Genomic DNA, 24,762 nt, shown 5'->3' on the forward strand with positions numbered 1-24,762 from the left:
GTTGCAATTTCTCGCTCGATCAGCGGGATCAATCGGGATCGATCAATTATTTCCGACATGTTCGATCTGGTTTCGATCGATACAGCCGTCGATTTTCCATGTTAAGTATGCAAAATCAACGGCTGTATCGATCGAAACGCGATCGAACATGTCGGAAATAATCCATCCCACTGAGCGGGAAATCGCAACGTGTGTACCCAGCATTAGATCGATGGATAATCTGACTGTAAGTTGCGTCGTGTGTACATGTCCAAACTGCTCCCAATCAGTAGGGGGATTGATTTTCCGATGTTATCTTCTTAAAATTGATCCCGTTGATCGGGTGGGAAGTTGTATTGTGTGTACATGACATTAGTGTAGGACATGACAGCGTTCATTGTTGCTCCCTCTCTATTCATGGATATGTGAAAATGACAAACCTTTGTTTGTGTTCCAAGGTGTCAAGTGTATCCACTGGCTTCATGTGGGTGAATTGGAGATGTTCATGTTAGCTCCTCGCACGCAGGTAATAAGCTTGATTGGCGGAGCTACCTCTTTTTGGCTACCTGCAGGTAAGTTTGCTCTCAGGTCTGTATCTATTCAGGTACTCGTCTCACTGGGGACTCGCTAGGTCCGTAGTTCAAATACCAGCCAGGACACTATCTGCACAGAGTTTGTATGATCTGACCGTGTCGTATAGAGCCTTCCGTCTCCTCTCTCGGTGCTCTCTTTCCTGCGCTGGCTCCCCCCTGTTTCAATCCCCTGCCGAAAGGGTATTTGGAACTCTTCGGGTGTCCTCCTGAAGACGTGCGGCTCCATACTGCACAGGCGTGAGCGTGCAAGAGAGCATGCTTGCGCAGGCGCAGTACAGGGCCGCCCTTCTTCAGGAGCACTCGGGCTCCCTGAAGACTTCTGAAGCCTCCTTCGGCCGGGTAAAGCAGTATTTTACTAAATTAGTAAAATGCTGCTACCGGGCGAGCCAGCACTGCAACGACGGGACCAGAGAGGAGCCGGAAGGCTCTATAGGACCCAGAGCCTTCCCTCTCCTTGGGTAAGTATCTGTCTCATTTTTTTTAAATGCAGTTCCCATTCACTTTAAATCCAGACTGAAAACCCACCTTGTTCAGTTTGGCATTTACAGAAATAAAACTTTTGCGAATACTTCATCCAGCTATGAACTACTGAATCTGAGAGAGCCTAAGCGCTTCAGTGTCACTTTAACACAATTTTATCACCATTCGAGCACCTCTTTCCCCCTCATGTGTTGTTTGAATCATTATGACATTTCATTAAAAAAGAGCAACACAGGTTCTGAATAAATAATAGAGATTTATTTGAAAAAAATAAATGTCATTAAGTGCATACACAAGACATTATTACATAGTATATCTCTGTCCCGCAGGCACTAATATAGTGTGTCAGACATGCAGTCCTTGTATGTTGTATTCAACATCCTGACAGAAGCCTGCAAATGTTACAGACATTCCAGAATGCATCCAGGTCATACAATACTCTGAATATTACATTCCAGACATTCCAGAATGCATCCAGGTCACACAATATTCTGAATATTACATTCCAGAGAAGATTTACACAACACATCATGTATACAACACATGCTGCAAATATTGCAGAACAGAAACAACTGCTTTCAATTATATTACATCTGTATACATTACAGAATAGCTAGAGTAATATAATATATATCTTTTTTCCAGCATTCCCTATAAAGAAATGACTACTTATACTATAAATATTATAATAAGTACAGAGTTCTCACAGAGAATACGCCTATCGCTCTGATTCCTTCAACTTTTCGGTTTTCTCACAGTAAATGTTTTTGGTCTCGCCTATAAAGATCTAGTTTAGATAAAATGAGAACCTCTCCTGTGAGGAAACTCAGGAGAAACATTTATTGGGTGGGTCTTTGACCCATACTTCGTTATGCCAGAGACTTTAACTGCCACACGCCACAAGCAAAAAATCGCCATGACAACAATGCCCATGTGACATAAGCTTAAAGCGGCCCATTGACAGTGCAATAGTTTCCTCAGATGTGATCACTGATCAGATTTTTATAAATGAATTGTACCAAGAACCACGCAGTATGTTGAGAAAATCGTCGTGGTTCTATGGTCGTTCGCAATACAATCCTGTATTGCGAACGACCATAGAACCACGACGATTTTCTCAACATACTGCGTGGTTCTTGGTACAATTCATTTATAAAAATTTGTGAAGATCTTTATCAATTGGTTGATTAGGGCATTTTCTCCCTTCAGATACGATCGTAAAATACAACATTCAAATTGAATAAATCCTTATTCAATTTGAATGTTGTATTTTACGATCGTATCTGAAGGGGGAAAATGCCCTAATCAACCAATTGATAAAGATCTTCACAAATCTGATCGAATGATCGCATCTGAGGAAACTATTGTACCGCTAATGGCCACTTTAACAGAGGCAGTTGTGTCTTAAGGTGCCCACTAATGATACAATCTTTTTTTGTACAATCTTACCATACAAAGTGTATTTCCTCCGTTTACTACTACATGGATTTAGTAAGATTGTACAAAAAAGATTGTATTGTTAGTGGGTATCTGTATGTTTAAGTGGCTGATGGCTAATAGGCTAATGACAGCACAAGTCTGTTTGAAGCTAATAACAGAAACAAACAGGCCTCATCTGTCACCAGTCATATCGTCACCAGCGCAGAAACGCGTCAGAGACTTGGTCGCGATTCAGCAGGAAATCTCCAACGACATCAGCAAACTGCGCAGAAATAATTGGAGGAGGTTTATTACTTAGACACCGACGTCAACAAACTACAACAACGTTGTTAACTTTTGTCATGTAAACCCATAGGGTGTGACAATAGGGGGCGCTCTGCATGCACAGCCAGAATTAGCTACACTAGGAACATCCATAGGATTTACAGATATAGAACACGGTTCATTGTCCTCATAGAGCAGGCATGGGCAAACTTGGCCCTCCAGCTGTTATGGAACTACAAGTCCCACAATGCATTGCAGGAGTCTGACAGCCACAGTCATGACTCATAGGGAAATGCATTGTGGGACTTGCAGTTCCGTAACAGCTGGAGGGCCGAGTTTGCGCCATGCCTGTCATAGAGGAAAACTATTCATGATATCCAACTATATTCTTTATAAGAGAGACAAATGCTTATAATAATAAGCTTACTGTCTATTCATATAATACATCTATACAGATATACAGTCAGCACACATATAGGGAGGTAACAGTGCTAATTCTGTTCCAGTCCTACCAATGTCTGATTTCTGCTCCTGCCTTATACGGGCCAATCACATTGCTGCTTTATTTACCATCTACCTCTGAAATAATGTATACAGACCTAATATTCCTTATAGGAATACATAACAGCTGGAGAACCTTCCAGTAAACAATACACAGTAATAACTGATCATCACACAGTGATTATATTCAGCTAATAGATTACTGACTATCCATATAATACATACAGATATACAGTCATTTCATATAGCAATGTGCTAATTCTGTTCCAGCCCTACATATATAGAGTAACAATATGAGATCACATGGTGATTACATGCTGCTAATAATAAGCTTACTGTCTATCCATATAATAAATATATATATATTATATAGATGAACAGTAGTCTCAAATAGGAATGTAACAGTGCAAGTTCTGTGCCACTCCTACCAAATCTATACTAATATGAGCTCACTTGGTGATCACATTCTCTTAATAATACGTTTACTGTCTATCCATATAATAAAGCTATAAAATAAAACATATAATCTAGGGAAGAGCAGTTAGCTCCAGTCCTACAGATATATAAAATAATAGTACATCACATGGTGATGATATGCCCTTATTATAAGCTTACCGTCTATCCATATCATATATAGACATACAATAATCTAACGTAAGAGTGCAGCAGCGCTAGTTCTGCCTCAGTCCTACAGCTAGAAAATTATAATAGCTCACACTACTTGAGGACCCACCCTTTACCCCCCCTTAAGGACCAGCGCTGGTTTGATTGATCTGTGCTGGGTGGGCTCTGCAGCCCCCAGCACAGATCAGGGTGCAGGCAGGGAGATCAGATTGCCCCCCTTTTTTCCCCCCTATGGGGATGATGTGCTGGGGGGGTCTGATCTCTCCTGCCTGCTGTGGGTGGCGGGGGGGGCACCTCAAAGCCCCCCTCCGCGGCGAAATTCCCCCCTCCCTCTCCTACCTGCTCCCCCCCCTGAGATCCGGGCTGCACAGGACGCTATCCGTCCTGTGCAGCCAGTGACAGGACGTCCCCTGTCACATGGCGGCGATCCCCGGCCGGGGATCGCCGATCTGCCTTACGGCGCTGCTGCGCAGCAGCGCCGTACAAATGTAAACAAAGCGGATTATTTCCGCTTGTGTTTACATCTAGCCTGCGAGCCGCCATCGGCGGCCCGCAGGCTATTCACGGAGCCCCCCGCCGTGATTTGACAGGAAGCAGCCGCTCGTACGAGCGGCTGCTTCCTGATTAATTAGGCTGCAGCTGGCGACGCAGTACTGCGTCGCTGGTCCTGCAGCTGCCACTTTGCCGACGCACGTTATGAGTGTGCGGTCGGCAAGTGGTTAAAGGACAACAGACCTGAGGGGATATGGAGGCTGCCATATTTATTTCCTTATAAACAATGCACATTGCCTGGCTGTCCTGCTGATCCTCTGCCTCTAATACATTTAGCCATAGACCCTGAACAAGCATGCAGCAGATCAGGCGTTTCTGACTGAAGTCTGACTGCATTTGCTGCATGCTTGTTTCAGGTGTGTGATTCAGACACTATTAATGCATGAAAGACCAGCAGGACTGCCAGGCAACTGGTATTGTGTAAAAGAAAATAAATATGGCAGCCAACATATGCCTCTCAGGTCACTTGTACTTTAATAAAAATTCTTACTGTCTATCCATAAAATAAATTGATAGACGACACAGACACAGTCACTCCTGGTGACATCAGCGGGAGCGAGGACACGGCAACGCAGTGCAATTCCAGAAGTGAACCGGAGGCGGGGCCGGAGCATCGGTGAGTGGCTGCGTGGGCACAGGATATCTGTGGGGGAGCATTAGAAGCCCCAGGTAAGTTCAACTCATTTTCCCCCGACCCCCCCTACAGTATCCCTTTACGGTTTGATCCAGTCCTACTATTATGACGTCACATAGTGATTACATTCTGTTAAAAATAATATTAGTACAAATATAGAATAACATGAGATCACATGGTGATAACACTTGCTTCAATAGTAAGCTTACTCTCTGTCCATCTGATAGGACATAATGGTTAGGTCAGTCCACCATACACAAGTGCCAGGTATGCTCTCTGTACAGCTCAGTGAATGCAGCTCACAGTGCAGGAAGTGCACGCACTCAGCTCACAGTGCAGGAGGTGAATGCAGCTCACAGTGCAGGAAGTGCACGCAGCTCACAGTGCAGGAGGTGAACGCAGCAGGAGGTGTAGTCTCTACCAGGGTCTCCACAAGGCTTTGCTGCTGTCCAGAGCTGAGTGCTGGCTGCTGGCCTGGTAGACGGGGAACACAGAAAGACACGGAGCCTTGGTGACGGTCTGAGCTCTGGGGAGGTTCTGCAGCAGCTGCAGCTGGACCTCTGGCTGGGTGTGCTGGGACAGGAAAGTGACCGAGTCCTGGATGCAGGAGGAGTAGCCGTCTCTATGGACCTGGCTGCAGGCTGATGTCACATCTAGAAAGAGGAAGACAGAGACGTTAGTTATGCATGACAATCCATGGTCACCTGGTACAGTCTTCTGCTGTCATCTCTATGGCACAATCATCTCTATGGCACAAGCATAAGATCTGAGAAAGGGGAACTTACTTTTCCCAGCCATGTGCTGCTGCAGGAAGGAGACGGTCATCTCCAATATGTCGGCCTTCTCAGGCTTGGAGGGCAGCTGATTCTTGTGGAACTCTTTCTCCAGTAAGAGGCGGAGCTGCTCGATGCTGCTGTTGATGCGATCTCTTCTCATTTTCTCAATAACGGGCTTCCTCACCTGCACAAAACAAGACACAACATGATTAATATCTCATTATCGTCATCATCATCATCAACATCTGATCTCACTGCCTGATGTATGGGGCCCAACATGGAGATATAACTGCTCGTTCCTGCCCGGTACACACTTTCAGTTGTGATTGGCCAATTACTGACCAACTCAACACCTCCATGTAGTATGAAAGCTTACCTACAATCTATTCATTGCATTCAAAATATGTTAACTCTCATACTACACTTTGGTAGTACAATTGGTCAGTGATTGGACAATCAAAATTAAAAGTAAGCAGCAAGCTTTAAGCCTGGTACATGCATCCAATTTTGATTGGCCAATTTTCCCATTTCCATGTAGTACAAGAGCTTACTTATACAATCTGCTCGTAGTTTTAAAAATCTGTTGGCCATCCTACTAACAAGGAGGTGGTAAGATTCGCCAGTCTGCAATCGTGTTTTCCGTCCGCAATTTTTCGTGTTCATTCTTTTCTTTTGCGGCAAAATACATTCTGAACCCTCACATTGTGTATATAAAAAGCAGAAAGCTGTCCAGTAAAAATGCGGAAGTGGATTGCGAACAAACACAATCATTTTTCAATACCCAAGTGGGCCATGGAATTCTATTACAATTGCAATGATGCACGTTTTTGTGCATTTTATTTGACTGCGGTAGTGTCTGAATAACACCAGAAACAAGCATGCAGCTAATCTTGTCAGATCTGATAATAATGTCAGAAACGTCTGATCTGCTGCATGCTTGTTCAGGGTCTATGGCTAAAAGTATTAGAGGCAGAGGATCAGCAGGACAGCCAGGCAACTGGCATTGCTTAAAAGGAAATAAATATGGCAGCCTCCATATCACTCTCACTACAAGTTCCCTTTAATGGTTAAACCTAGCAATGTGCAGACTCCACCATAGGGGTGTCAGACGCTACTGCATTCTGCACACTGATCTATATATCACTATACAGGCTAGTAATAATAACAGTAATAGTAATGAATGAATGACAGTAGCTGGCACTAGAGGCAGATCTTACCTTGCGGAGGCCATTGCTAGATTGATGGTCCAGTGTCCTCATACTGCAGGGAGCCATGGAGGTAGCAGGAGTCAGAGGTGTCTAGGGTTAGCTAGAGGCTGAGTGTGTGTCTGTCAGTGTACAGCAGCCAGCCCTCTATATATACCCCTCTCTCTGCATAACAATGTGTGGAGAGCTGCTCTACAAGAGGTTCCCACACTCAGCAGCCAATCACAGGCCGGCAGGGACAATGGACTTGTGTCATTCTACAAGCTGACATCTGGGACCCCTAATGGAACAGGATAATGAGGGGAGGGGGAGGGTGTGTGGGAAAGGCTTCTGACAAGATGTGGTGTCATATAATCAGCAGCTTCAGTCTCCTGAGGGTTATATCAATTATATTGACTATTTTTTTTTTTAATGTATTTTTAATAACACACGTTTTGCTAATGATAACAGTTATAGAGCTCTTTCTCCCTCGAAACGTGAATCGTGTAGGTAGCTGAGGAGAGATACTTCCACTGAGAGCTGCGGTTTACATTAGAGACAGAGTATACATAGGAGGAAGAGGAATATGAAGTCTAAACTCCAGCACTATACTACCATATTATTATTATTATTTCTATAGCACTGTCATCTTCTGCAGCACTTTACAGAGTACATAGTCATGTCACTAACTGTGATCAGAAGAGCTAACAATCTAATTCCTACCATAGGCATAGTCTTATGTCCTACCAATTATTATTATTATTATTATTATTATTATTATTATTATTATATACTTTATTTTTATAGCACTGACATCTTCTGCAGCACATTACAGAGCACATAGTCATGTCACTGACTGTCCTCAGAGGAGCTCACAATCTAATTCCCACCATAGTCATAGTCTTATGTCCTACCATATTATTGTTATGTATTTATAAAGCCTTGATATCTTCAGCAGCATGTTACAGGGTACATAGTCATGTCACTGACTGTCCTCACAAGTTAATCCTACCATAGTCATAGTGTAATGTCCTACCATATTATTATTATTATGTATTTATATAGCACTGACATCTTCTGCAGCACTTTACAGAGTGCATAGCATAGCTCCCAACTGTCCCTTTTTCAGAGGGACAGTCCCTTTTTGGGAGCCCTGTCCCTCTGTCCCTCTTGCACCCTCATTTGTCCCTCTTTAAGGACCGTGTCCCTCTTTCTATGTAAATATATATATTTCTATACTAAAAATGTGTTCGATTGACTCTAAACTTTATTCCCAACCTTTAAATATATATATTTACTAATTTTAAAATGTTACTATGAAGGAAAATGAACCAGGATAGAAAGGACCAGTGTGGTTTGAATTATAAAACAACATATGTTTCTTAGGAAATCTTTATGGTATGCGTGACTAGAGGCGTGATGTGGGTGTGGCCAGGGTTGTGGCAGGGGCGTGGCTTAAGTGTCCCTTTTTCTCATCTCAAAAAGTTGGGAGGTATGACATAGTCACATCAAAATAATAACATTGTGGTATTAAATACTGATTTTTTTTTTACTATAGCTAAGCCTTAGCCTATTCTCACACAGAACGAAGCCCCATCCCACCCCCTATGCATATAAATTTAAATATGGGAATTTGGGGCCATAACATTTCCCTTCCTTGCTGATAAATTTATTAGGCACTCAAGCTTCCTGCTTCCAGTCTTATTGCTTCAGTTCCTCAGCACCTCCTCATTCAGAGCTGTAACTGTCTGCACCAAGACACAGCTGTTATATGTGTCTGCACTGGGTGTGAAGTCTACTTGACATGGTGATGTCAGTCATAGCCTGGAGCTTCAGGCAGAGGAAGTGTGCCCATTCAGGAGACACATGCAGCATCAGGCAGAGGAAGTGTGCCCATTCAGGGGAGGCCTGCAGCATCAGGCAGAGGAAGTGTGCCCAGTCACTAGAGGTGTGCAACATGAGGCAGAGGAAGTGTGCCCATTCAGGGGAGGTGTGCAGCATCAGGCAGAGGAAGTGTGCCCATTCAGGAGAGGCATGCAGCATCAGGCAGAGGAAGTGTGCCCAGTCACTAGAGGTGTGCAACATGAGGCAGAGGAAGTGTGCCCATTCAGGGGAGGTGTGCAGCATCAGGCAGAGGAAGTGTGCCCATTCAGGAGAGGCATGCAGCATCAGGCAGAGGAAGTGTGCCCAATTAGGAGAGGGCTGCAGCATCAGGCAGAGGAAGTGTGCCCATTCAGGAGAGGCATGCAGCATCAGGCAGAGGAAGTGTGCCCATTCAGGGGAGGCCTGCAGCAGCAGACAGAGGAAGTGTGCCCATTCAGGAGAGGCCTGCAGCATCAGGCAGAGGAAGTGTGCCCATTCAGGGGAGGCATGCAGCATCAGGCAGAGGAAGTGTGCCCTTTCAGGAGAGGCCTGCAGCTTCAGGCAGAGAAAGTGTGCCCATTCAGGAGAGGCCTGCAGCATCAGGCAGAGGAAGTGTGCCCATCAGGAGAGGCATGCAGCATCAGGCAGAGGAAGTGTGCCCATTCAGGAGAGGCCTGGAGCTTCAGGCAGAGGAAGTGTGCCCATTCAGGAGACACATGCAGCATCAGGCAGAGGAAGTGTGCCCATTCAGGAGACACATGCAGCATCAGGCAGAGGAAGTGTGCCCATTCAGGAGACACATGCAGCATCAGGCAGAGGAAGTGTGCCCATTCAGGGGAGGCCTGCAGCATCAGGCAGAGGAAGTGTGCCCAGTCACTAGAGGTGTGCAACATGAGGCAGAGAAAGTGTGCCCATTCAGGGGAGGTGTCCAGCATCAGGCAGAGGAAGTGTGCCCATTCAGGAGACACATGCAGCATCAGGCAGAGGAAGTGTGCCCATTCAGGAGAGGCCTGCAGCATCAGGCAGAGGAAGTGTGCCCATTCAGGAGAGGCATGCAGCATCAGGCAGAGGAAGTGTGCCCATTCAGGAGACACATGCAGTATCAGGCAGAGGAAGTGTGCCCATTCAGGAGACACATGCAGCATCAGGCAGAGGAAGTGTGCCCATTCAGGAGACACATGCAGCATCAGGCAGAGGAAGTGCGCCCATTCAGGAGAGGCCTGCAGCATCAGGCAGAGGAAGTGTGCCCATTCAGGAGAGGCATGCAGCATCAGGCAGAGGAAGTGTGCCCATTCAGGAGAGGCCTGCAGCATCAGGCAGAGGAAGTGTGCCCATTCAGGAGAGGCCTGCAGCATCAGGCAGAGGAAGTGTGCCCATTCAGGGGAGGCCTGCAGCATCAGGCAGAGGAAGTGTGCCCATTCAGGAGAGGCCTGCAGCATCAGACAGAGGAAGTGTGCCCATTCAGGAGAGGCCTGCAGCTTCAGGCAGAGGAAGTGTGCCCATTCAGGAGAGGCCTGCAGCATCAGGCAGAGGAAGTGTGCCCATTCAGGAGAGGCATGCAGCATCAGGCAGAGGAAGTGTGCCCATTCAGGAGAGGCCTGCAGCTTCAGGCAGAGGAAGTGTGCCCATTCAGGAGAGGCATGCAGCATCAGGCAGAGGAAGTGTGCCCATTCAGGAGAGGCCTGCAGCATCAGGCAGAGGAAGTGTGCCCATTCAGGGGAGGCCTGCAGCATCAGGCAGAGGAAGTGTGCCCATTCAGGGGAGGCCTGCAGCATCAGGCAGAGGAAGTGTGCCCATTCAGGAGAGGCATGCAGCATCAGACAGAGGAAGTGTGCCCATTCAGGAGAGGCCTGCAGCTTCAGGCAGAGGAAGTGTGCCCATTCAGGGGAGGCCTGCAGCATCAGGCAGAGGAAGTGTGCCCATTCAGGGGAGGTGTGCAGCATCAGGCAGAGGAAGTGTGCCCATTCAGGAAAGGCATGCAGCATCAGGCAGAGGAAGTGTGCCCATTCAGGAGAGGCATGCAGCATCAAGCAGAGGAAGTGTGCCCATTCAGGAGAGGCATGCAGCATCAGGCAGAGGAAGTGTGCCCATTCAGGAGAGGCCTGCAGCATCAGGCAGAGGAAGTGGGCCTTTCAGGAGAGGCATGCAGCATCAGGCAGAGGAAGTGTGCCCATTCAGGAGAGGCATGCAGCATCAGGCAGAGGAAGTGTGCCCATTTAGGAGAGGCCTGCAGCATCAGGCAGAGGAAGTGTGCCCATTCAGGAGACACATGCAGCATCAGGCAGAGGAAGTGTGCCCATTTAGGAGAGGCCTGCAGCATCAGGCAGAGGAAGTGTGCCCATTCAGGAGAGGCCTGCAGCATCAGGCAAAATTAAAAAAATATCTAAGCTCAGCTGCAACATTTTTAAATCGTAGTTTTGGATGCCAATTTTACCACCTCCATGCAGAGTGAGCAGATTTTTAATGCTATGAACAGATTGTGTAGGTAATCTCTCATACTATATGGAAGTGGTCAAACTGGCTAATCAAAATTGGTTGTGTGTACTGCCAAAATCTCACACCTATAAGATAGTTGATCGTTGGTGCCTGAATGAATCAGTCATGGCCAAAATAACACTCGCTGCTAATAAACGCTCCTAGCACTGGCATTGGCTGTATAATAGAGCATGTTTTCTTAGAGCATATGTGTCAAACTCCGGCCCGTGGGCCAAATCTGGCCCTCTGAGCCATCAGATTTGGCCCTCAGGTGGTTTCACCACTTTGCATTATGTTTGGACCACTCTAGACCACCAGAAAAGCTATAATGGAGGGTGAGCCCTAGATCAGCAGGGAAGCCATATGGGGAGGGAAACAGCACTAGTTACCAGGGAACTATATAGGAGAGTGAAGGGGACAACTAGACACCAGGGAACTGTATAGAGGATGGAGGGGTTCTATTAGACACAAGGGAACTTTATAAGGGAGAGAGGTGGCCACTAGACATTGAGGTCGGCCCTTGACTTGGTCCCAGAGCTCAGTTTCAGCCCACGTTGTATTTGAGTTCGACACACCTGTCTTAAAGGGAAGGTGAGGAAAGACTGGTCTGTAGAACTGACAAAACTATTCTGTGACTGCAATGCTGTTATTGTTCGGATTCTGATAGAGCTCTTCATCTGAATGCAGCGACGTGATGTCACTCCTTATGCTGGGAGGACTCTAAATACAACGCTGGGCATCTCGCTGCAGCCATACCAGCCCTTTTCTTCAGGGGGGGGGGGGGAGTTTGGCAAGCTGCCACTGCTCGGCTTTCAGTGTGGATATCCCCGTGTCTCAGTCTGATGAAGTTTCCCACACTTCGGGGACATGCAGGACAATAGAAGTGTGTGTGACTCCACCAGAGGAAGGCACAAAGGCACAGCTGGAGAGAGGTCGCACAGCGCATAAAGGAAAGATGTGGGAACACCAGTGCCCACATGCCATCCTCCTCATCCCTCCAGTGAATTGAGCACATTTTAATAGCGTGTGACACGTCTCAGGCCTGGGAAACCTATCTGACGTTTTGTGTTTTTGTGAATGAAGTGGCCAAAGCCAGCGAAACTTACATCATCCTCCTCCTCCTCATTTGGGCAGCAGGGCAGTGGTTAATGCTCTCACCTTGCAGCTCTGGGGCTTAGGTTCGAATCCCAGCCAGGGCACTATCTGCACAGAGTTTGTATGTTCTCCCTGTGTCTGCGTGGGTTTCCTCCGGGCACTCCGGTTTCCTCCAACATCCCAAAAACATACAGATAAGTTAATTGGCTTCCCCATAAAAAAAAAAAAATGGCCGTAGACTATGATACATGCACTACATGATACATACTGTACATAGACATATGACTATGGTAGGGATTAGATTGTGAGCCTTGTGGGACAGTTAATGACAAGACTATATACTCTGTGCAAGGCTGCATAATATGTTGGCGCTATATAAATACTTTAAGAAAAACAAAATCTGCCTAGCCCTGGAATCAGCATGAGTATATTAAAGTGGACCTGAACTCTTGCACAGGACAGAAGGAGAACATAGAGAAATGCAGCCTGTGTCTATTTAGAGAGTTTAGCCCAGGCATGGGCAAACTTGGCCCTCCAGCTGTTAAGGAACTACAAATCCCACAATGCATTTGCCTTTATGAGTCATGACTGTGGCTGTCAGACTCCTGCAATGCATTGTGGAACTTGTAGTTCCTCAACAGCTGGAGGGCCAAGTTTGCCTATGCCTGGTTTAGCCTGTCTAATTCCCCCTCATCTGTGACTAATCACAACTGTAATTTGATCACTCAGCCGTCTGCCTGAGCAGAGCAGCTAATTGGTAAACACAGGATGTTAACCCTGTGTCTGCTTCCATGAAAGCAGGTAGTAGACACACTGCAGATTTATTGCATGATTTGTATCAGCTGTAACAAATGTTTTTTGTTAAAGGCTATTATGCTGTTGCCTATCTTTTAGAGCAGAGAGGAAGTTCTGAGTTCAAGTCCCCTTTAACTGCCATTTTGTCAGTCCACTTACATGGAAAACTGACAGGGTCCTCTCCCTATTGTTTCTTGTATTTGCTGTGTATTTATTCTGTTAGACGTAGGCCCTGATGCAATCACATTTTCTCGTTTTCTCACAGGAGATGTTTTCATGCCCTTTATCAATTAAATATTTTTTTCAGCCTCCAGAAAGCAAAAAAAAAGTTTCCTTTGATATTACTTATTAGGGTGCCCAAACACCAATTTGTTTTCCCCAAACCTGGGGCTTCCTCCAGCCCCCTCCGCACGGATCACTCCCACGCCACCTTCCTCCGCCTTCCTCCTGGAGGAAGCCCCAGGTATGTATAAAACTTGTGTAATTACTCTTCTTTGGTGCACTTTAAGGCTGTGTACACACATCCAATCTATCCACTTCCATGTAGTAAAAGAGAATTTTGAATACTATGAACAAATTGTGTAGCTAAGCTCTCATACTACATGGAAGTGATAAAATTGGCCAAACATTGGCCAATCAAAATTGGATGTGTATGTGCCCTAAATGAGTACTGAACATTTCTTTATATTCTAGGTATGATTTGATGCTGCTGGCACCTGACACTAGCTGGCCCTCTGTACGGTGGCTGAAGCTGGACATGCTGGAGGGGCTGAGGCTGCGGCAGGTGCTGAGTCCAGGCGGTGAGTCTGTCTGCCAGAAATGTGAGAGTTTCTCCTTCTCTAGCTTTCCCACAGTGACTGCCTATAGAAAGTTCTGCTGGCAGAAGAATGGAAGTGTGCCACTCTATACTACTCATTAGCAGCAAGCCCTAACCTCTGAGTGTGTCAGGCTGTCATTCCACCCCGCAGGCCAACTGATCGCCTTTCAAAGGGTATCCGATGAGCTCAGAGCCTAAGAACGCACATGGATAGACTCTACACAATACCATACAGAGGAGCAGCCACACAGCAAGGGAGCCAGACAATCTCTGGGCAGTGCACAGTATGTCACTTCTCCAGAGCCTGGCACTGATGATGTCATCACCATGCACCCAACACGTCACAGCAGCCTGTGTGTGCCTAGAGGCTCCATGCATCAATGGCATAAGGATCACCATAGTGGCTGCTATGGGGCCCATAGCCAACAAGGGCCCAGTATCATTGCTGGCGGTGATGAGGGGATCTGCAGGGCCTCATAGAGACCCACGGCGGGCCCCTTTAGGTGTAGAGTAGTGCAAGTGGATCTGAGGAGAGAACCGCTCCAGGCGTCACCAGAACATTCTGCACAGATCAGCTGGCAGGACTAAAGATGTCACCACTTGTGATACATTTCAGAATGTAAATCAGGGACAGGAAAGATTTTACAATGGGCAAACACTGACTAAATAATCTATAAATGAATGTTGTAAAATAAGCAATTTTATTTTTATTATTCAATAAAAATGTGTTTTCCTACTTTTTATTACTCATACAGTTATCATATTTGCTTTTGTGCATAAGTAATATTGTCCGCTTACAAATGACAAGTTTGCAAAGTGTACTTTTTCTTGCCTTGAAAACTGCCATTGCATTTTATTCAAACTGCATTTTATTCAAACTGGATCTGAGGAGAGAACCGCTCCAGGCGTCACCAGAACATTCTGCACAGATCAGCTGGCAGGACTAAAGATGTCACCACTTGTGATACATTTCAGAATGTAAATCAGGGACAGGAAAGATTTTACAATGGGCAAACACTGACTAAATAATCTATAAATGAATGTTGTAAAATAAGCAATTTTATTTTTATTATTCAATAAAAATGTGTTTTCCTACTTTTTATTACTCATACAGTTATCATATTTGCTTTTGTGCATAAGTAATATTGTCTGCTTACAAATGACAAGTTTGCAAAGTGTACTTTTTCTTGCCTTGAAAACTGCCATTGCATTTTATTCAAACTGCTTTTTATTATATATTAACATCTGCTAATTAGCTGTTCTGAGCTGTGTGTGTGCTTGAAACACAGGAGGTTCACAGAGAGCTCCTTTTCACTTGTATCAACACATGTATCAACATTGGAATGCAAACAGATACTGTTATCTCCAGTTTGGATACAGATTTGAAGCTGAATAGCAGGACAACGTGCTATGTTTAACTATTTCAGTGATGTTCTGCTAAAAAAGAATTCTGAGATAGTAGCTTTCAAACTGTGAGGAATCTTTTAGAGCAAAGTAGAAATGCTGACTTTCAGACCACTTTATGTCATTTTCACTACAGTTGCACTTTAATACCTTATTACCAAGCATGCGTTAAAATGCTATTAATATTCATGATGTGCTCTGCACCTTGCATGCCGGACGGTGGCCTGGCGGGTCTGATCATCCTTCTGTGAGAGACATCTGATCCTCCCCATCCGGGCACACTGAGCACATGTGGCTGCACCACACAAGTGTTTCCCAGAATCTAATGTGTCATCAGTGCCTCGGCCCCCATTGTCCCTCCACACTCCACCTGCTGCCCCAGGCACTTCCACATTTCATCTAGCAGCCAGTAATTGAAGGCCCCTGTATTGTTCACCCAGGGGGGGCTCTGATTGGCCTCCGAGTGTGGGAAACGGCGGAGAGCTGAGCACTCAGAGATTCGGACGCTGATAGGAACATAGAAAGGAAGATAGACTCTCCCATTAATGAGAGGAGCTTGTGAGGAAGCTTATTAATCATCGCTCGGGTAGTGCAGAACAAAATGGCCGCCAGCCACTTCTTGCAAAAAGAACGTCAGAAAGCTAAAAGGCCTCTGTAGTCTGTGTACACCGATCAGCCAAAACATTACAACCATCTGCACAACATTGTGCAGGACCTTCCAGTGCTGCCAGGACAGATGGGCCTGCTGAGGCCTGGACTTCACAAGTCCTCTGAAGGTGTCCTGTGGTATCCGGGGCTAAGACGTCATCAGCAGATCCTTTATATTCTGTAACTTGTGGGTGTCCATGGGTGGGACATGTTTGTCAGCACACCCCACAGACGGTTAATTGGATTGAGATCTGGGGGATTTGGAGGCTTGACTTTAAAGAGAAACCGTAACCAAGAACTGAACTTCATCCCAATCAGTAGCTGATGTTCCCATGAGAAATCTATCCTTTTTCACAAACCGATCATCAGGGGGCGCTGTATGGCTGATATTGTGGTGAAACCCCTCCCACAGTGTGATGATAGGACCATGGTCCTCGTGGCAGTTTCCTGTCCGTGAACCTCGTTGCATTGTGGGAAATAGCTGTTTACAGCTGTTTCAAACTGCCAAAAAAGCAAGCAGCATCTCCTACTGACATCACCCGCCAGCAGTAAAAATGTCACCATGGGATAAATGTCAGAATGTAAATCAGGGAGAGGAAAGCCTTTGCAATGGGCAAACACTAACTAAATCATTCATACATAATTATTTATACATAATTATTGTAAAAATATTATTTTCACTGGAGTTCCTCTTTAACTTACTCATTCCCATTGCTTGACATTAACCTACTTATGTTCTAACCCTTTCTTTTTCTAACTGTAGCCTACTCTTTCCTATTTCTAACCCCTTCTGATACAAACCTAATGCTTCCCATTCTTAACCATAACCCACTTCCTCCTGCCCCCAGCACTAACTCACCTCCGGCGCACTGATAGTGACTTATCCCCTAAAACTGACCCACATTAAAGGGGCACTATGGCGAAAAATTGTAAAATTTAAAATATGTGCATACATAGACAAATAAGAAGTATGTTTTTCCAGAGTAAAATGAGCCATAAATTACCTTTCTCCTATGTTGCTGTCACTTACAGTAGGTAGTAAAAATCTGACAGAAGCAGTGGCGTAGCTTAGGAGCTGTGGGCCCCGATGCAAGTTTTACATGGGGCCCCCCCAAGCACTCTATTCATAACAATTGATGCGGCGCACCAAAACCTGCCAATGGCAACTACAGTGTCAGAGGTGCAAGAAGGGGATGGGGAACAGTTTGTTAAGGATTACCACTATTCAAAGTATCTATAGAAGTGATTATTATGAGCACAGGACCAATAGAGAGCTAATACTGCAGTTCAGGGAGGGCCCTACGGGGCCCCTCTGGCCCAAGGGCCCCGATGCGGTCGCAACCTCTGCACCCCCTATTGCTATGCCCCTGGACAGAAGTGACATGTTTTGGACTAGTCCATCTGTTCATAACGATTCTCAGCAAAGCTTTTATTCTTTATAAAGATTTTCCACCAAAAAATGTAAACAATGATGCTGGCCAGCTTCCCTGCTTGCTACACAGTTTTTTGGCAGTTGGACAGAGAAACTGCCACTCACGACGTGCTTTTGAAAATAAATAAAATGAAGAGATGGACTAATCCAAAATCTGTCGCTTCTGTCAGATTTCTACTACCTACTGTAAGTGACAGCAACATAGGAGAAAAGTAGTTTATGGTTCATTTTACTCTGCATAAAACATACTTCTTATTTGTTTATGTTGGCATATATTTAAAACTTTACAGTTTTTCGCCATAGTGCCTCTTTAACATTTGGGATCCCTTTAACATTTGACATCTTAGTAAGGGGGCTTTTAGGACCATTGTAGTCCCTTACACACTCCAATGAGTTCTGGGTCACCATAAGCTTGCTGGTTAGTCTGTACCTCTCGGTTTACAAGCCCTACTCCATAGAGCCAAATTAATCCATGCCATGCACTGATGAGGATCAAACAATCCGAAACAGTCTGTATGCATGTTGGATTATTATGGCTCTGTACAATTTAACAAGCTGACACATCATTGCATTCCAGCGGTTCTGGAGGTGTGTTTAGCTTCTAAGGGTACAATGGTTAATTTGCATATATTCAGCAGTGGTGCCTGGGAGACATCTCAAGCTCACTCCAACCTGAATTATCGCAAATTATTTCTGTTTTAGGAAAGCAATTTTTTGTTTTTCTTAACATTTGGGATGACAGTGGCCAAACGGGGACTGAAATCGATCATGAATTGGTCTATGGTGTATTTGGTGTAATTGGTGTATGGGCAACCAACAGATCTCACTTTGATCAGATTCGATCAGAGAAATATTTGTCGCTTGGTCGATCAACGCATTCATTGCTTAATGTATGAACACCTTTACAGCTTTTGATGATCTAGTGAGCAAATGATGTTATGAAGTTAGTGCTGATTTTGATCGATTACATGACCTGACATCTCGTAACATTCTCGGTTTATGTCCTGCTTGATTTTTGTTCTCGTTTAAGAATGATCCTCATACAAAAACTCTGACGTTTTCACCAGCAAAAGATCTTTTTCATCCTTCTTTAGATTCAAAAACTATAGAAATGGAAATGGCAAGATTAAAGCAACCCAAAGTCTCTGTCATGCTAATCATACATTTATAAAGAAAATAGCAGTAAAAATCGGTGACGTAACCCACTTCAATCCTGACAGAAGAAATATGGCTTTTCCCGCCAATTCCCTCCCACCCTGCCGCGCTGCTTGAGGCCCATTATGGGCATCCTTCTGACCGAAGAATGAGCTTTTCATCTGCCAGGAATGCCGTGATCTCATCGCCAAATAAATATTCAGCTTGAAGAGCAGCGAGTTTGGTGGAGGCTTTTCTCACCAGGACGTTGGTTGGGGGAGACACCCTAAACTTCCTCCTTTTTGAACTTTTCTCTCCCGCCTGGACGTGTGTCACTTTATGAGGGTGGGACTGGAGAGTAACAGATTCCAAACATCAGGCCTGGAGTTATTTTTTTTTTTTTTTTTAAGGCTTTAGCACTTTGAAGGCCTTTTTTCCTTTCAGCCCAGGCGGCTGTTTCATGTGGGCTCCCCCCCCCCCCCTCCACCTGTTCCTCCCGCCATTCCTCTCAAGGTTATTCACAGTCAATTGAGCCTCCATTGTCGGCACAAGTTAACAATTGCCAGCGGAGTGTGGGAATAGGCGGCCGGCGAGGGCCTCACAAGCCCACCGCTGATGGAGTGGATTATAGACTGTAATCCTGCGAAAATTCTGACAACATTAAACTGGACCCCATTCATGAAGAGAAGGCCTATTGTTGTGGAGATTTGCTGAGAGGAGGGAGGCCTGATGTGTTTCAGCAACACACAGGAAAAATCAATGAAATATTGGGCTCTGGTCACTGGAGGCACAATCAGGGCCAGGGAAGGTTACCCAGCACCAGAGGCAGGGATTCCAAAGTGCCGCCCCCCCCCCCCAATTGGGCCTGCCCCAGTATAGGTAACAGATGTACCCCCAGTATTAGGTAGCCCCCTGGTATAGCTAGCCAGATGTGCCCCCACTTTTAGGTAGGATCCCCATAGTATAGATAGATGTTCCCCCACTATTAGTTGGCCTCCCTCCTCAGTATAGATCGCAGATGTACCCTCACGTTTTAGGTAGGTTCCCCTCCACCAGTATAGGTAGCAGGTGTGTCTCCAGTATTAGCAATGTGCCGCCACTATTAGGTAGGACCCCCCCCCCCCAGCATAGATATGTCCCAGCTATTAGGTAGCTTGCCTTCTCAGTATAGATAGCAGATGTACCCCCAAGTGTTAGGTAGGATCCCCCAGTACTAATTACCCCCTCCTCAGTATAGATAGCAAACTTGCCCCCTGTATTAGGTACTCCCCTCCTCAGTATAGATAGCAAACTTGCCCCCAGTATTAGGTACCCCCTCCTCAGTATAGATAGCAGATATGCCCCCAAGTATTAGGTAGCTTTCCCTCCCCCCAGTACAGGTAGCCAGATGTGCCCCCAGTATTAGGTAGGATCTCCCAGTATAGATAGATGTGCCCCCAGTATTAGGTAGGATCCCCCCAGTATTAGATAGCAGATGTACCCCCAGTATTAGGTAGGATCCCCCAGTATAGATAGCAGATGTGCCCCCAGTATAAGGTAGGATCCCCCCCCCCCCCCAGTATTAGGTACCCCCTCAGTATTAGATAGCAGATATACCCCCAAGCATTAGGTAGCTTTCCCTCCCCCCAGTATAGCTAGCCAGATGCGCCCCCAGTATTAGGTAGGATCCCCCAGTATAGATAGATGTGCCCCCAGTATTAGGTAGGATCCCCCCAGTATTAGATAGCAGATGTACCCCCAAGCATTAGGTAGCTTTCCCTCCCCCCAGTACAGGTAGCCAGATGTGCCCTTACCATTATGCTGGGAATACAAGTTACGTTTTCATGGGACAATTGGTCCGATAGATGCCTTCGATAGATACAATGCCGTCATGTCCGATTTCTTGTAGAAATGAATGGAAAAAAGGGGTACATATTTCGGCGCGGGGAGAGCCGAATGACGGCTTTCCCTGCTGCCGCTAAACTCCGAGGTGGCATTAAATACTATTCCCCCTCCGAGTTGTTGCAACTCAGAGGGAGATGTAATTCGGGGTCTGGCAGTCGTCAGAGGCCCGAACTACTGCTACGCGGGGCGCGCATCATAGCATTGCTGCTATGACGGCGTCCAGTTTCAGCGCTCGGCTCTCAGAGCCATGCGTCGAAATGAACTGATCCTGGAAAAAAGATAAGAAAAATGAGCGGAAGAGAATTGAGCAGAGAATCCAATGGTTAATATATCGCACGGAGAATCCACCGCAAAAAAAGTAACGTGGATTCCCAGAATTAGGTGGGATCCCCCAGGTATAGATAGCAGATGAGGCCCTAGTGTTATGCTGGGAACACACATTACGTTTTTTCATTAGATAGATGCGTTCGATTGATAAATTCCGACATGTCTGATATTCCTCTTGATCATTTTACTGCTCGATTCCTCATAGAAATGAATGGAAAAAGATAGAAAAAAACGAGCAGAAGATAAGAGAATGGAGCAGAAAAACCCATCGAGCGGAAAATTGAATGGGAAAAACGTATCGTGTGTACCCAGTATTAGATAGCCCCTTACTGAGCAGAGTCGCGAGCAGAGTGTAATAACTTACCTCTTTCTCTTCAGTCACATCGCAGCTTCCCCTCTCTAGGACTCCTCCCACGTTTCCAGTAGTGCGATCCGATTGTGTTGCGATCTTGTCTTGAGCGTAATCGTCATCCTGCTGCGTTTTTGGGTGCGATTGAGCTCCTATACTGTGTGTACCGTGTTGTATGGAAGCTCACGCAATCATGGAAAGAAGTTTAAACCGTTATCTCAGCACAATTTCCAATCCATTTCACTGTGGAAAAGAACCTTAACGGAACAGAGTGTGGACACATCTTTATTACACAGAAATGTGTTGTATTTCCTGCGGCTATAAAGGCCCACAGAGCCTCTCAAACCACTAGCAGTGGCTGGATGGTGTAATGGTTAAGGGCTCTGCCTCTGACACAGGAGACCAGGGTTCGAATCTCGGCTCTGCCTGTTCAGTAAGCCAGCACCTATTCAGTAGGAGACCTTGGGCAAGACTCCCTAACACTGCTAATGCCTATAGAGCGCGCCCTAGTAGCTGCAGCTCTGGCGCTTTGAGTCCGCCAGGAGAAAAGCGCGATATAAATGTTATTTGTCTTGTCTTTTGTCTTGTTACTTGTGTAATGCCTGCTACACACCATGTAACTTTCCCATCAGATCGATCATTTCCAATATGCCCGATCTACTTTCGATCCAGAAAGAGATCGGTTTTTAGATCAGTACTGCACAAAATTAATCCCTTTCTCAATCAGAAATGCTAGAAATGATCGAACAAGGGCAAATTTCCTGTCGATCTGATGGGGAAATTGCATGGTGTGTACCAGGCATGAGATCCAATCTGCCAGGAATCTTATTGCTCAACAATTTGTACTGAAAATCGATTCAAATTATCTCTCAAACCAGGCGGCAAATCTCAATCACTAGACATCCCATAGCGGTGCCCTGCATTGTGGAGTGTACTGTGGGTGGACTGATTTTCAATAGATTTTAGGCTGAAAGCTATTGAAAATATCTATGTGTAGGACAGCTCCCCCTTGTGGCCCCTCTGCAACATAGCATAGATGTCTTATCACAATTACATCGTAGCCTCCAAGGGAAGGGAACCTGAAGTGAGAGTGATATAGAGAATGCTTTTTTTATTTCCTGTTAAACTATACCAATTGCCTGGCTGCCCTGCTGATCTCTCTTGCTGCAGTAGTGTCTGAATCACACCAGAAACAAGCATGCAGCTAATCTTGACATCACATAGCGGTGCCCTGCATCAAGGAGTGTACTGTGGGTAGAATGATTTTCAATAGTTTTTAGACTGACATAGACTGAAAAATATGTAAGTCTCTGATTGGCTAGTCCAGATCATGTGCTAAAACAGGGTGTGAGCACAGCAAATCAGAGCTTTGCAAATCTATCAGCTGATCACACAAATCACATGCTTCTCCAGGACTTCTCCTAGACATGACCATCAGTACACCTGAAGCAAGAGGGATACGGAGGCTGACATTTATTTTCTTTTAGGCTACGTTTCCACTAGTGCAGTGCAATTTCATTGCGGAAAATGCGTAAACAAATTTGCATGCGGATACAAATTCATACGCGTTATTATGCAGATTTTCATGCGAAATTGCACACGCATCGCACATTTTTGTAAGTATGCGATTTTAACTATGTCAATGTGCTTTTACATTGATTTTTTACACGAAAAAGTATGAATGGAAAAAAAACGCATGGTGAAAATGCATGCAATTTTCCTATTACTTACATTACATGCAAATCACACACTATGCTTGTGGTGTGCGAATTCCGATGGCTCTGCTGGGCAGATTTTTGGGCTCGTGGAAACAGGCCCATTGACTTGTATCGGTTATGCAAATCTTCATGCAGAAAATGCCTGAGAATTTGCGCTAATGGAAACGGGCCCTTAAACAATGCTAGTTGCCTGTCAGCCCTGCTGATTTCTTTGGCTGCAGTAGTGTCTGAATCACAAACCTGAAACAAGCATGCAGCTAATCCAGTCACACTTCAGTCAGATCACATGATCTGCTGCATGCTTGTTCAGGGGCTGTGGCTAAAAGTATTAGAAGCAGGGCGTCAGCAGGACAGCCAGGCAATGTGCATTGTCTGGCCAATTAGGCCAGATTTGGAAAGCCAGACTTGCTAGGGTTAAACTTGGTGTTTGAGCACGCATACATTTTCTCATGGAAAGCATTTTGTGCAGTTTGTATCCTTTGGAGGCAGGTGGTGGATGGCTTGCTCCGGTGGTGTGAGCCCTGGAGTGAGTTGTCTGCACCTGTCCTTCCCCCCCCCCCCCTCTGGAGTGCTGTATGTGAGCCAGCCCTGAGCTCTAAAGCTCGGGGTGACCAATGCTTCACTCCTTTCTCATGTGGTGCCCCCAAGTTAATGTACATGTAGCAGAACGCAATAGACGTTAAGGTAAGTGCCTGTTTTTAATATTGGGAGGTGGGTGCGGACGGCCCCCCCGGCCACGCTTGGGGGGGTCGTCTGCGCCACACAGCCTCCCCCTCCGGGGTGCCGCTATGGTTCCCAGGCATTGAGAGCGCCTGGGATCCCGCAGTCTCCCCGGTTGTATAGGGGCATTGGGAAGCCTCCCCGTGGCGCTCCTGGATAGTGATAATGTAGCATGAACTAATTCCCGCAGGGCGACCGCTTTGCGGTATTGGTTTTTGACCCTGCATAGTTTGGCATGTGAAAGCAAATGCATATTTGCATGAGCATTGCCTCATGAATAGCCATTTAGGCCAGATTTGCAAAGCCAGACTTGCTAGGGTTAATTAAACTTGGTGTTTGAGCACGCATACATGGAAAGCAATGTGCATTGTTAAACAGGAAATACATTTGTTAACTTCCATATCCCTCTCATTCCAGGTGTGATTTAACAGTTCAAAAAGCTTCTTGGATGACAGTGTACAGGACAACTATAACCAACCTTTCCAGCCTAACTACCCGTCCAACAGCTCCCCCTTGTGGTCCATCTGCAACATAGCAAAGATGTCTTAGCAAGACAATTACATTGTAGCCTCCAAGGGAACCTGAAGGGAGACGCATGTGATGGCTGCGGGCCTGTGGCTCACTAACCAGCACACCGCGTTCCAGCACTGAGAGAAGAGTGACATCAGCACTTGAATGTGGGAAGCAGATGAGTGAGCCCTCTACAGCAGACTTTCTATACTGGGGCACCACCTATACCTGGCTACCTATACTGGGGCACCACCTATACCTGGCTGCCTATACTGGGGCACCACCTATACCTGGCTACCTATACTGGGGCACCACCTATACCTGGCTGCCTATACTCGGGCACCACCTATACCAGGCTGCCTATACTGGGGCACCTCCTATACCAGGCTGCCTATACTGGGGCACCTCCTATACTTGGCTTGTTAACCGGGGCCTACCTGCATTTTGCTAGTATTTGGCTCCACCCACAACATGCCATGGTCACTCCCACTTTTTGCCGCATCACAATGTGCATGCCGCTTTCTTCAGTGTCGGAGCCATGCACATTTTTCGCCGCAGCACAGT

The 24,762-nt window shown here is 45.9% G+C and overlaps 1 protein-coding gene and 1 long non-coding RNA gene across 2 annotated transcripts; one reads left to right on the forward strand and one right to left on the reverse strand.

Moving 5' to 3' along the window:
• Positions 1 to 475: 475 nt before the first annotated feature.
• LOC137520695 (uncharacterized) lies at positions 476 to 24,762 on the forward strand. Its single transcript, XR_011021918.1, has 3 exons — positions 476 to 551; positions 13,949 to 14,055; positions 24,106 to 24,762. It is a non-coding gene; the product is annotated as an uncharacterized lncRNA (long non-coding RNA).
• LOC137522363 (transcription factor HES-5-like) lies at positions 4,551 to 7,157 on the reverse strand. The gene is made up of 3 exons (XM_068242408.1): positions 7,061 to 7,157; positions 5,853 to 6,027; positions 4,551 to 5,720 (listed from the first exon to the last, which is right to left on the reverse strand). The coding sequence occupies exons 1-3, from the start codon at positions 7,115 to 7,117 to the stop codon at positions 5,485 to 5,487; spliced, it is 468 nt and encodes a 155-aa protein (XP_068098509.1). The 5' UTR covers positions 7,118 to 7,157; the 3' UTR covers positions 4,551 to 5,484.

Source organism: Hyperolius riggenbachi, chromosome 6, assembly GCF_040937935.1.
Source record: "Hyperolius riggenbachi isolate aHypRig1 chromosome 6, aHypRig1.pri, whole genome shotgun sequence".
NCBI classification, from domain to species: Eukaryota; Metazoa; Chordata; class Amphibia; order Anura; family Hyperoliidae; genus Hyperolius; species Hyperolius riggenbachi.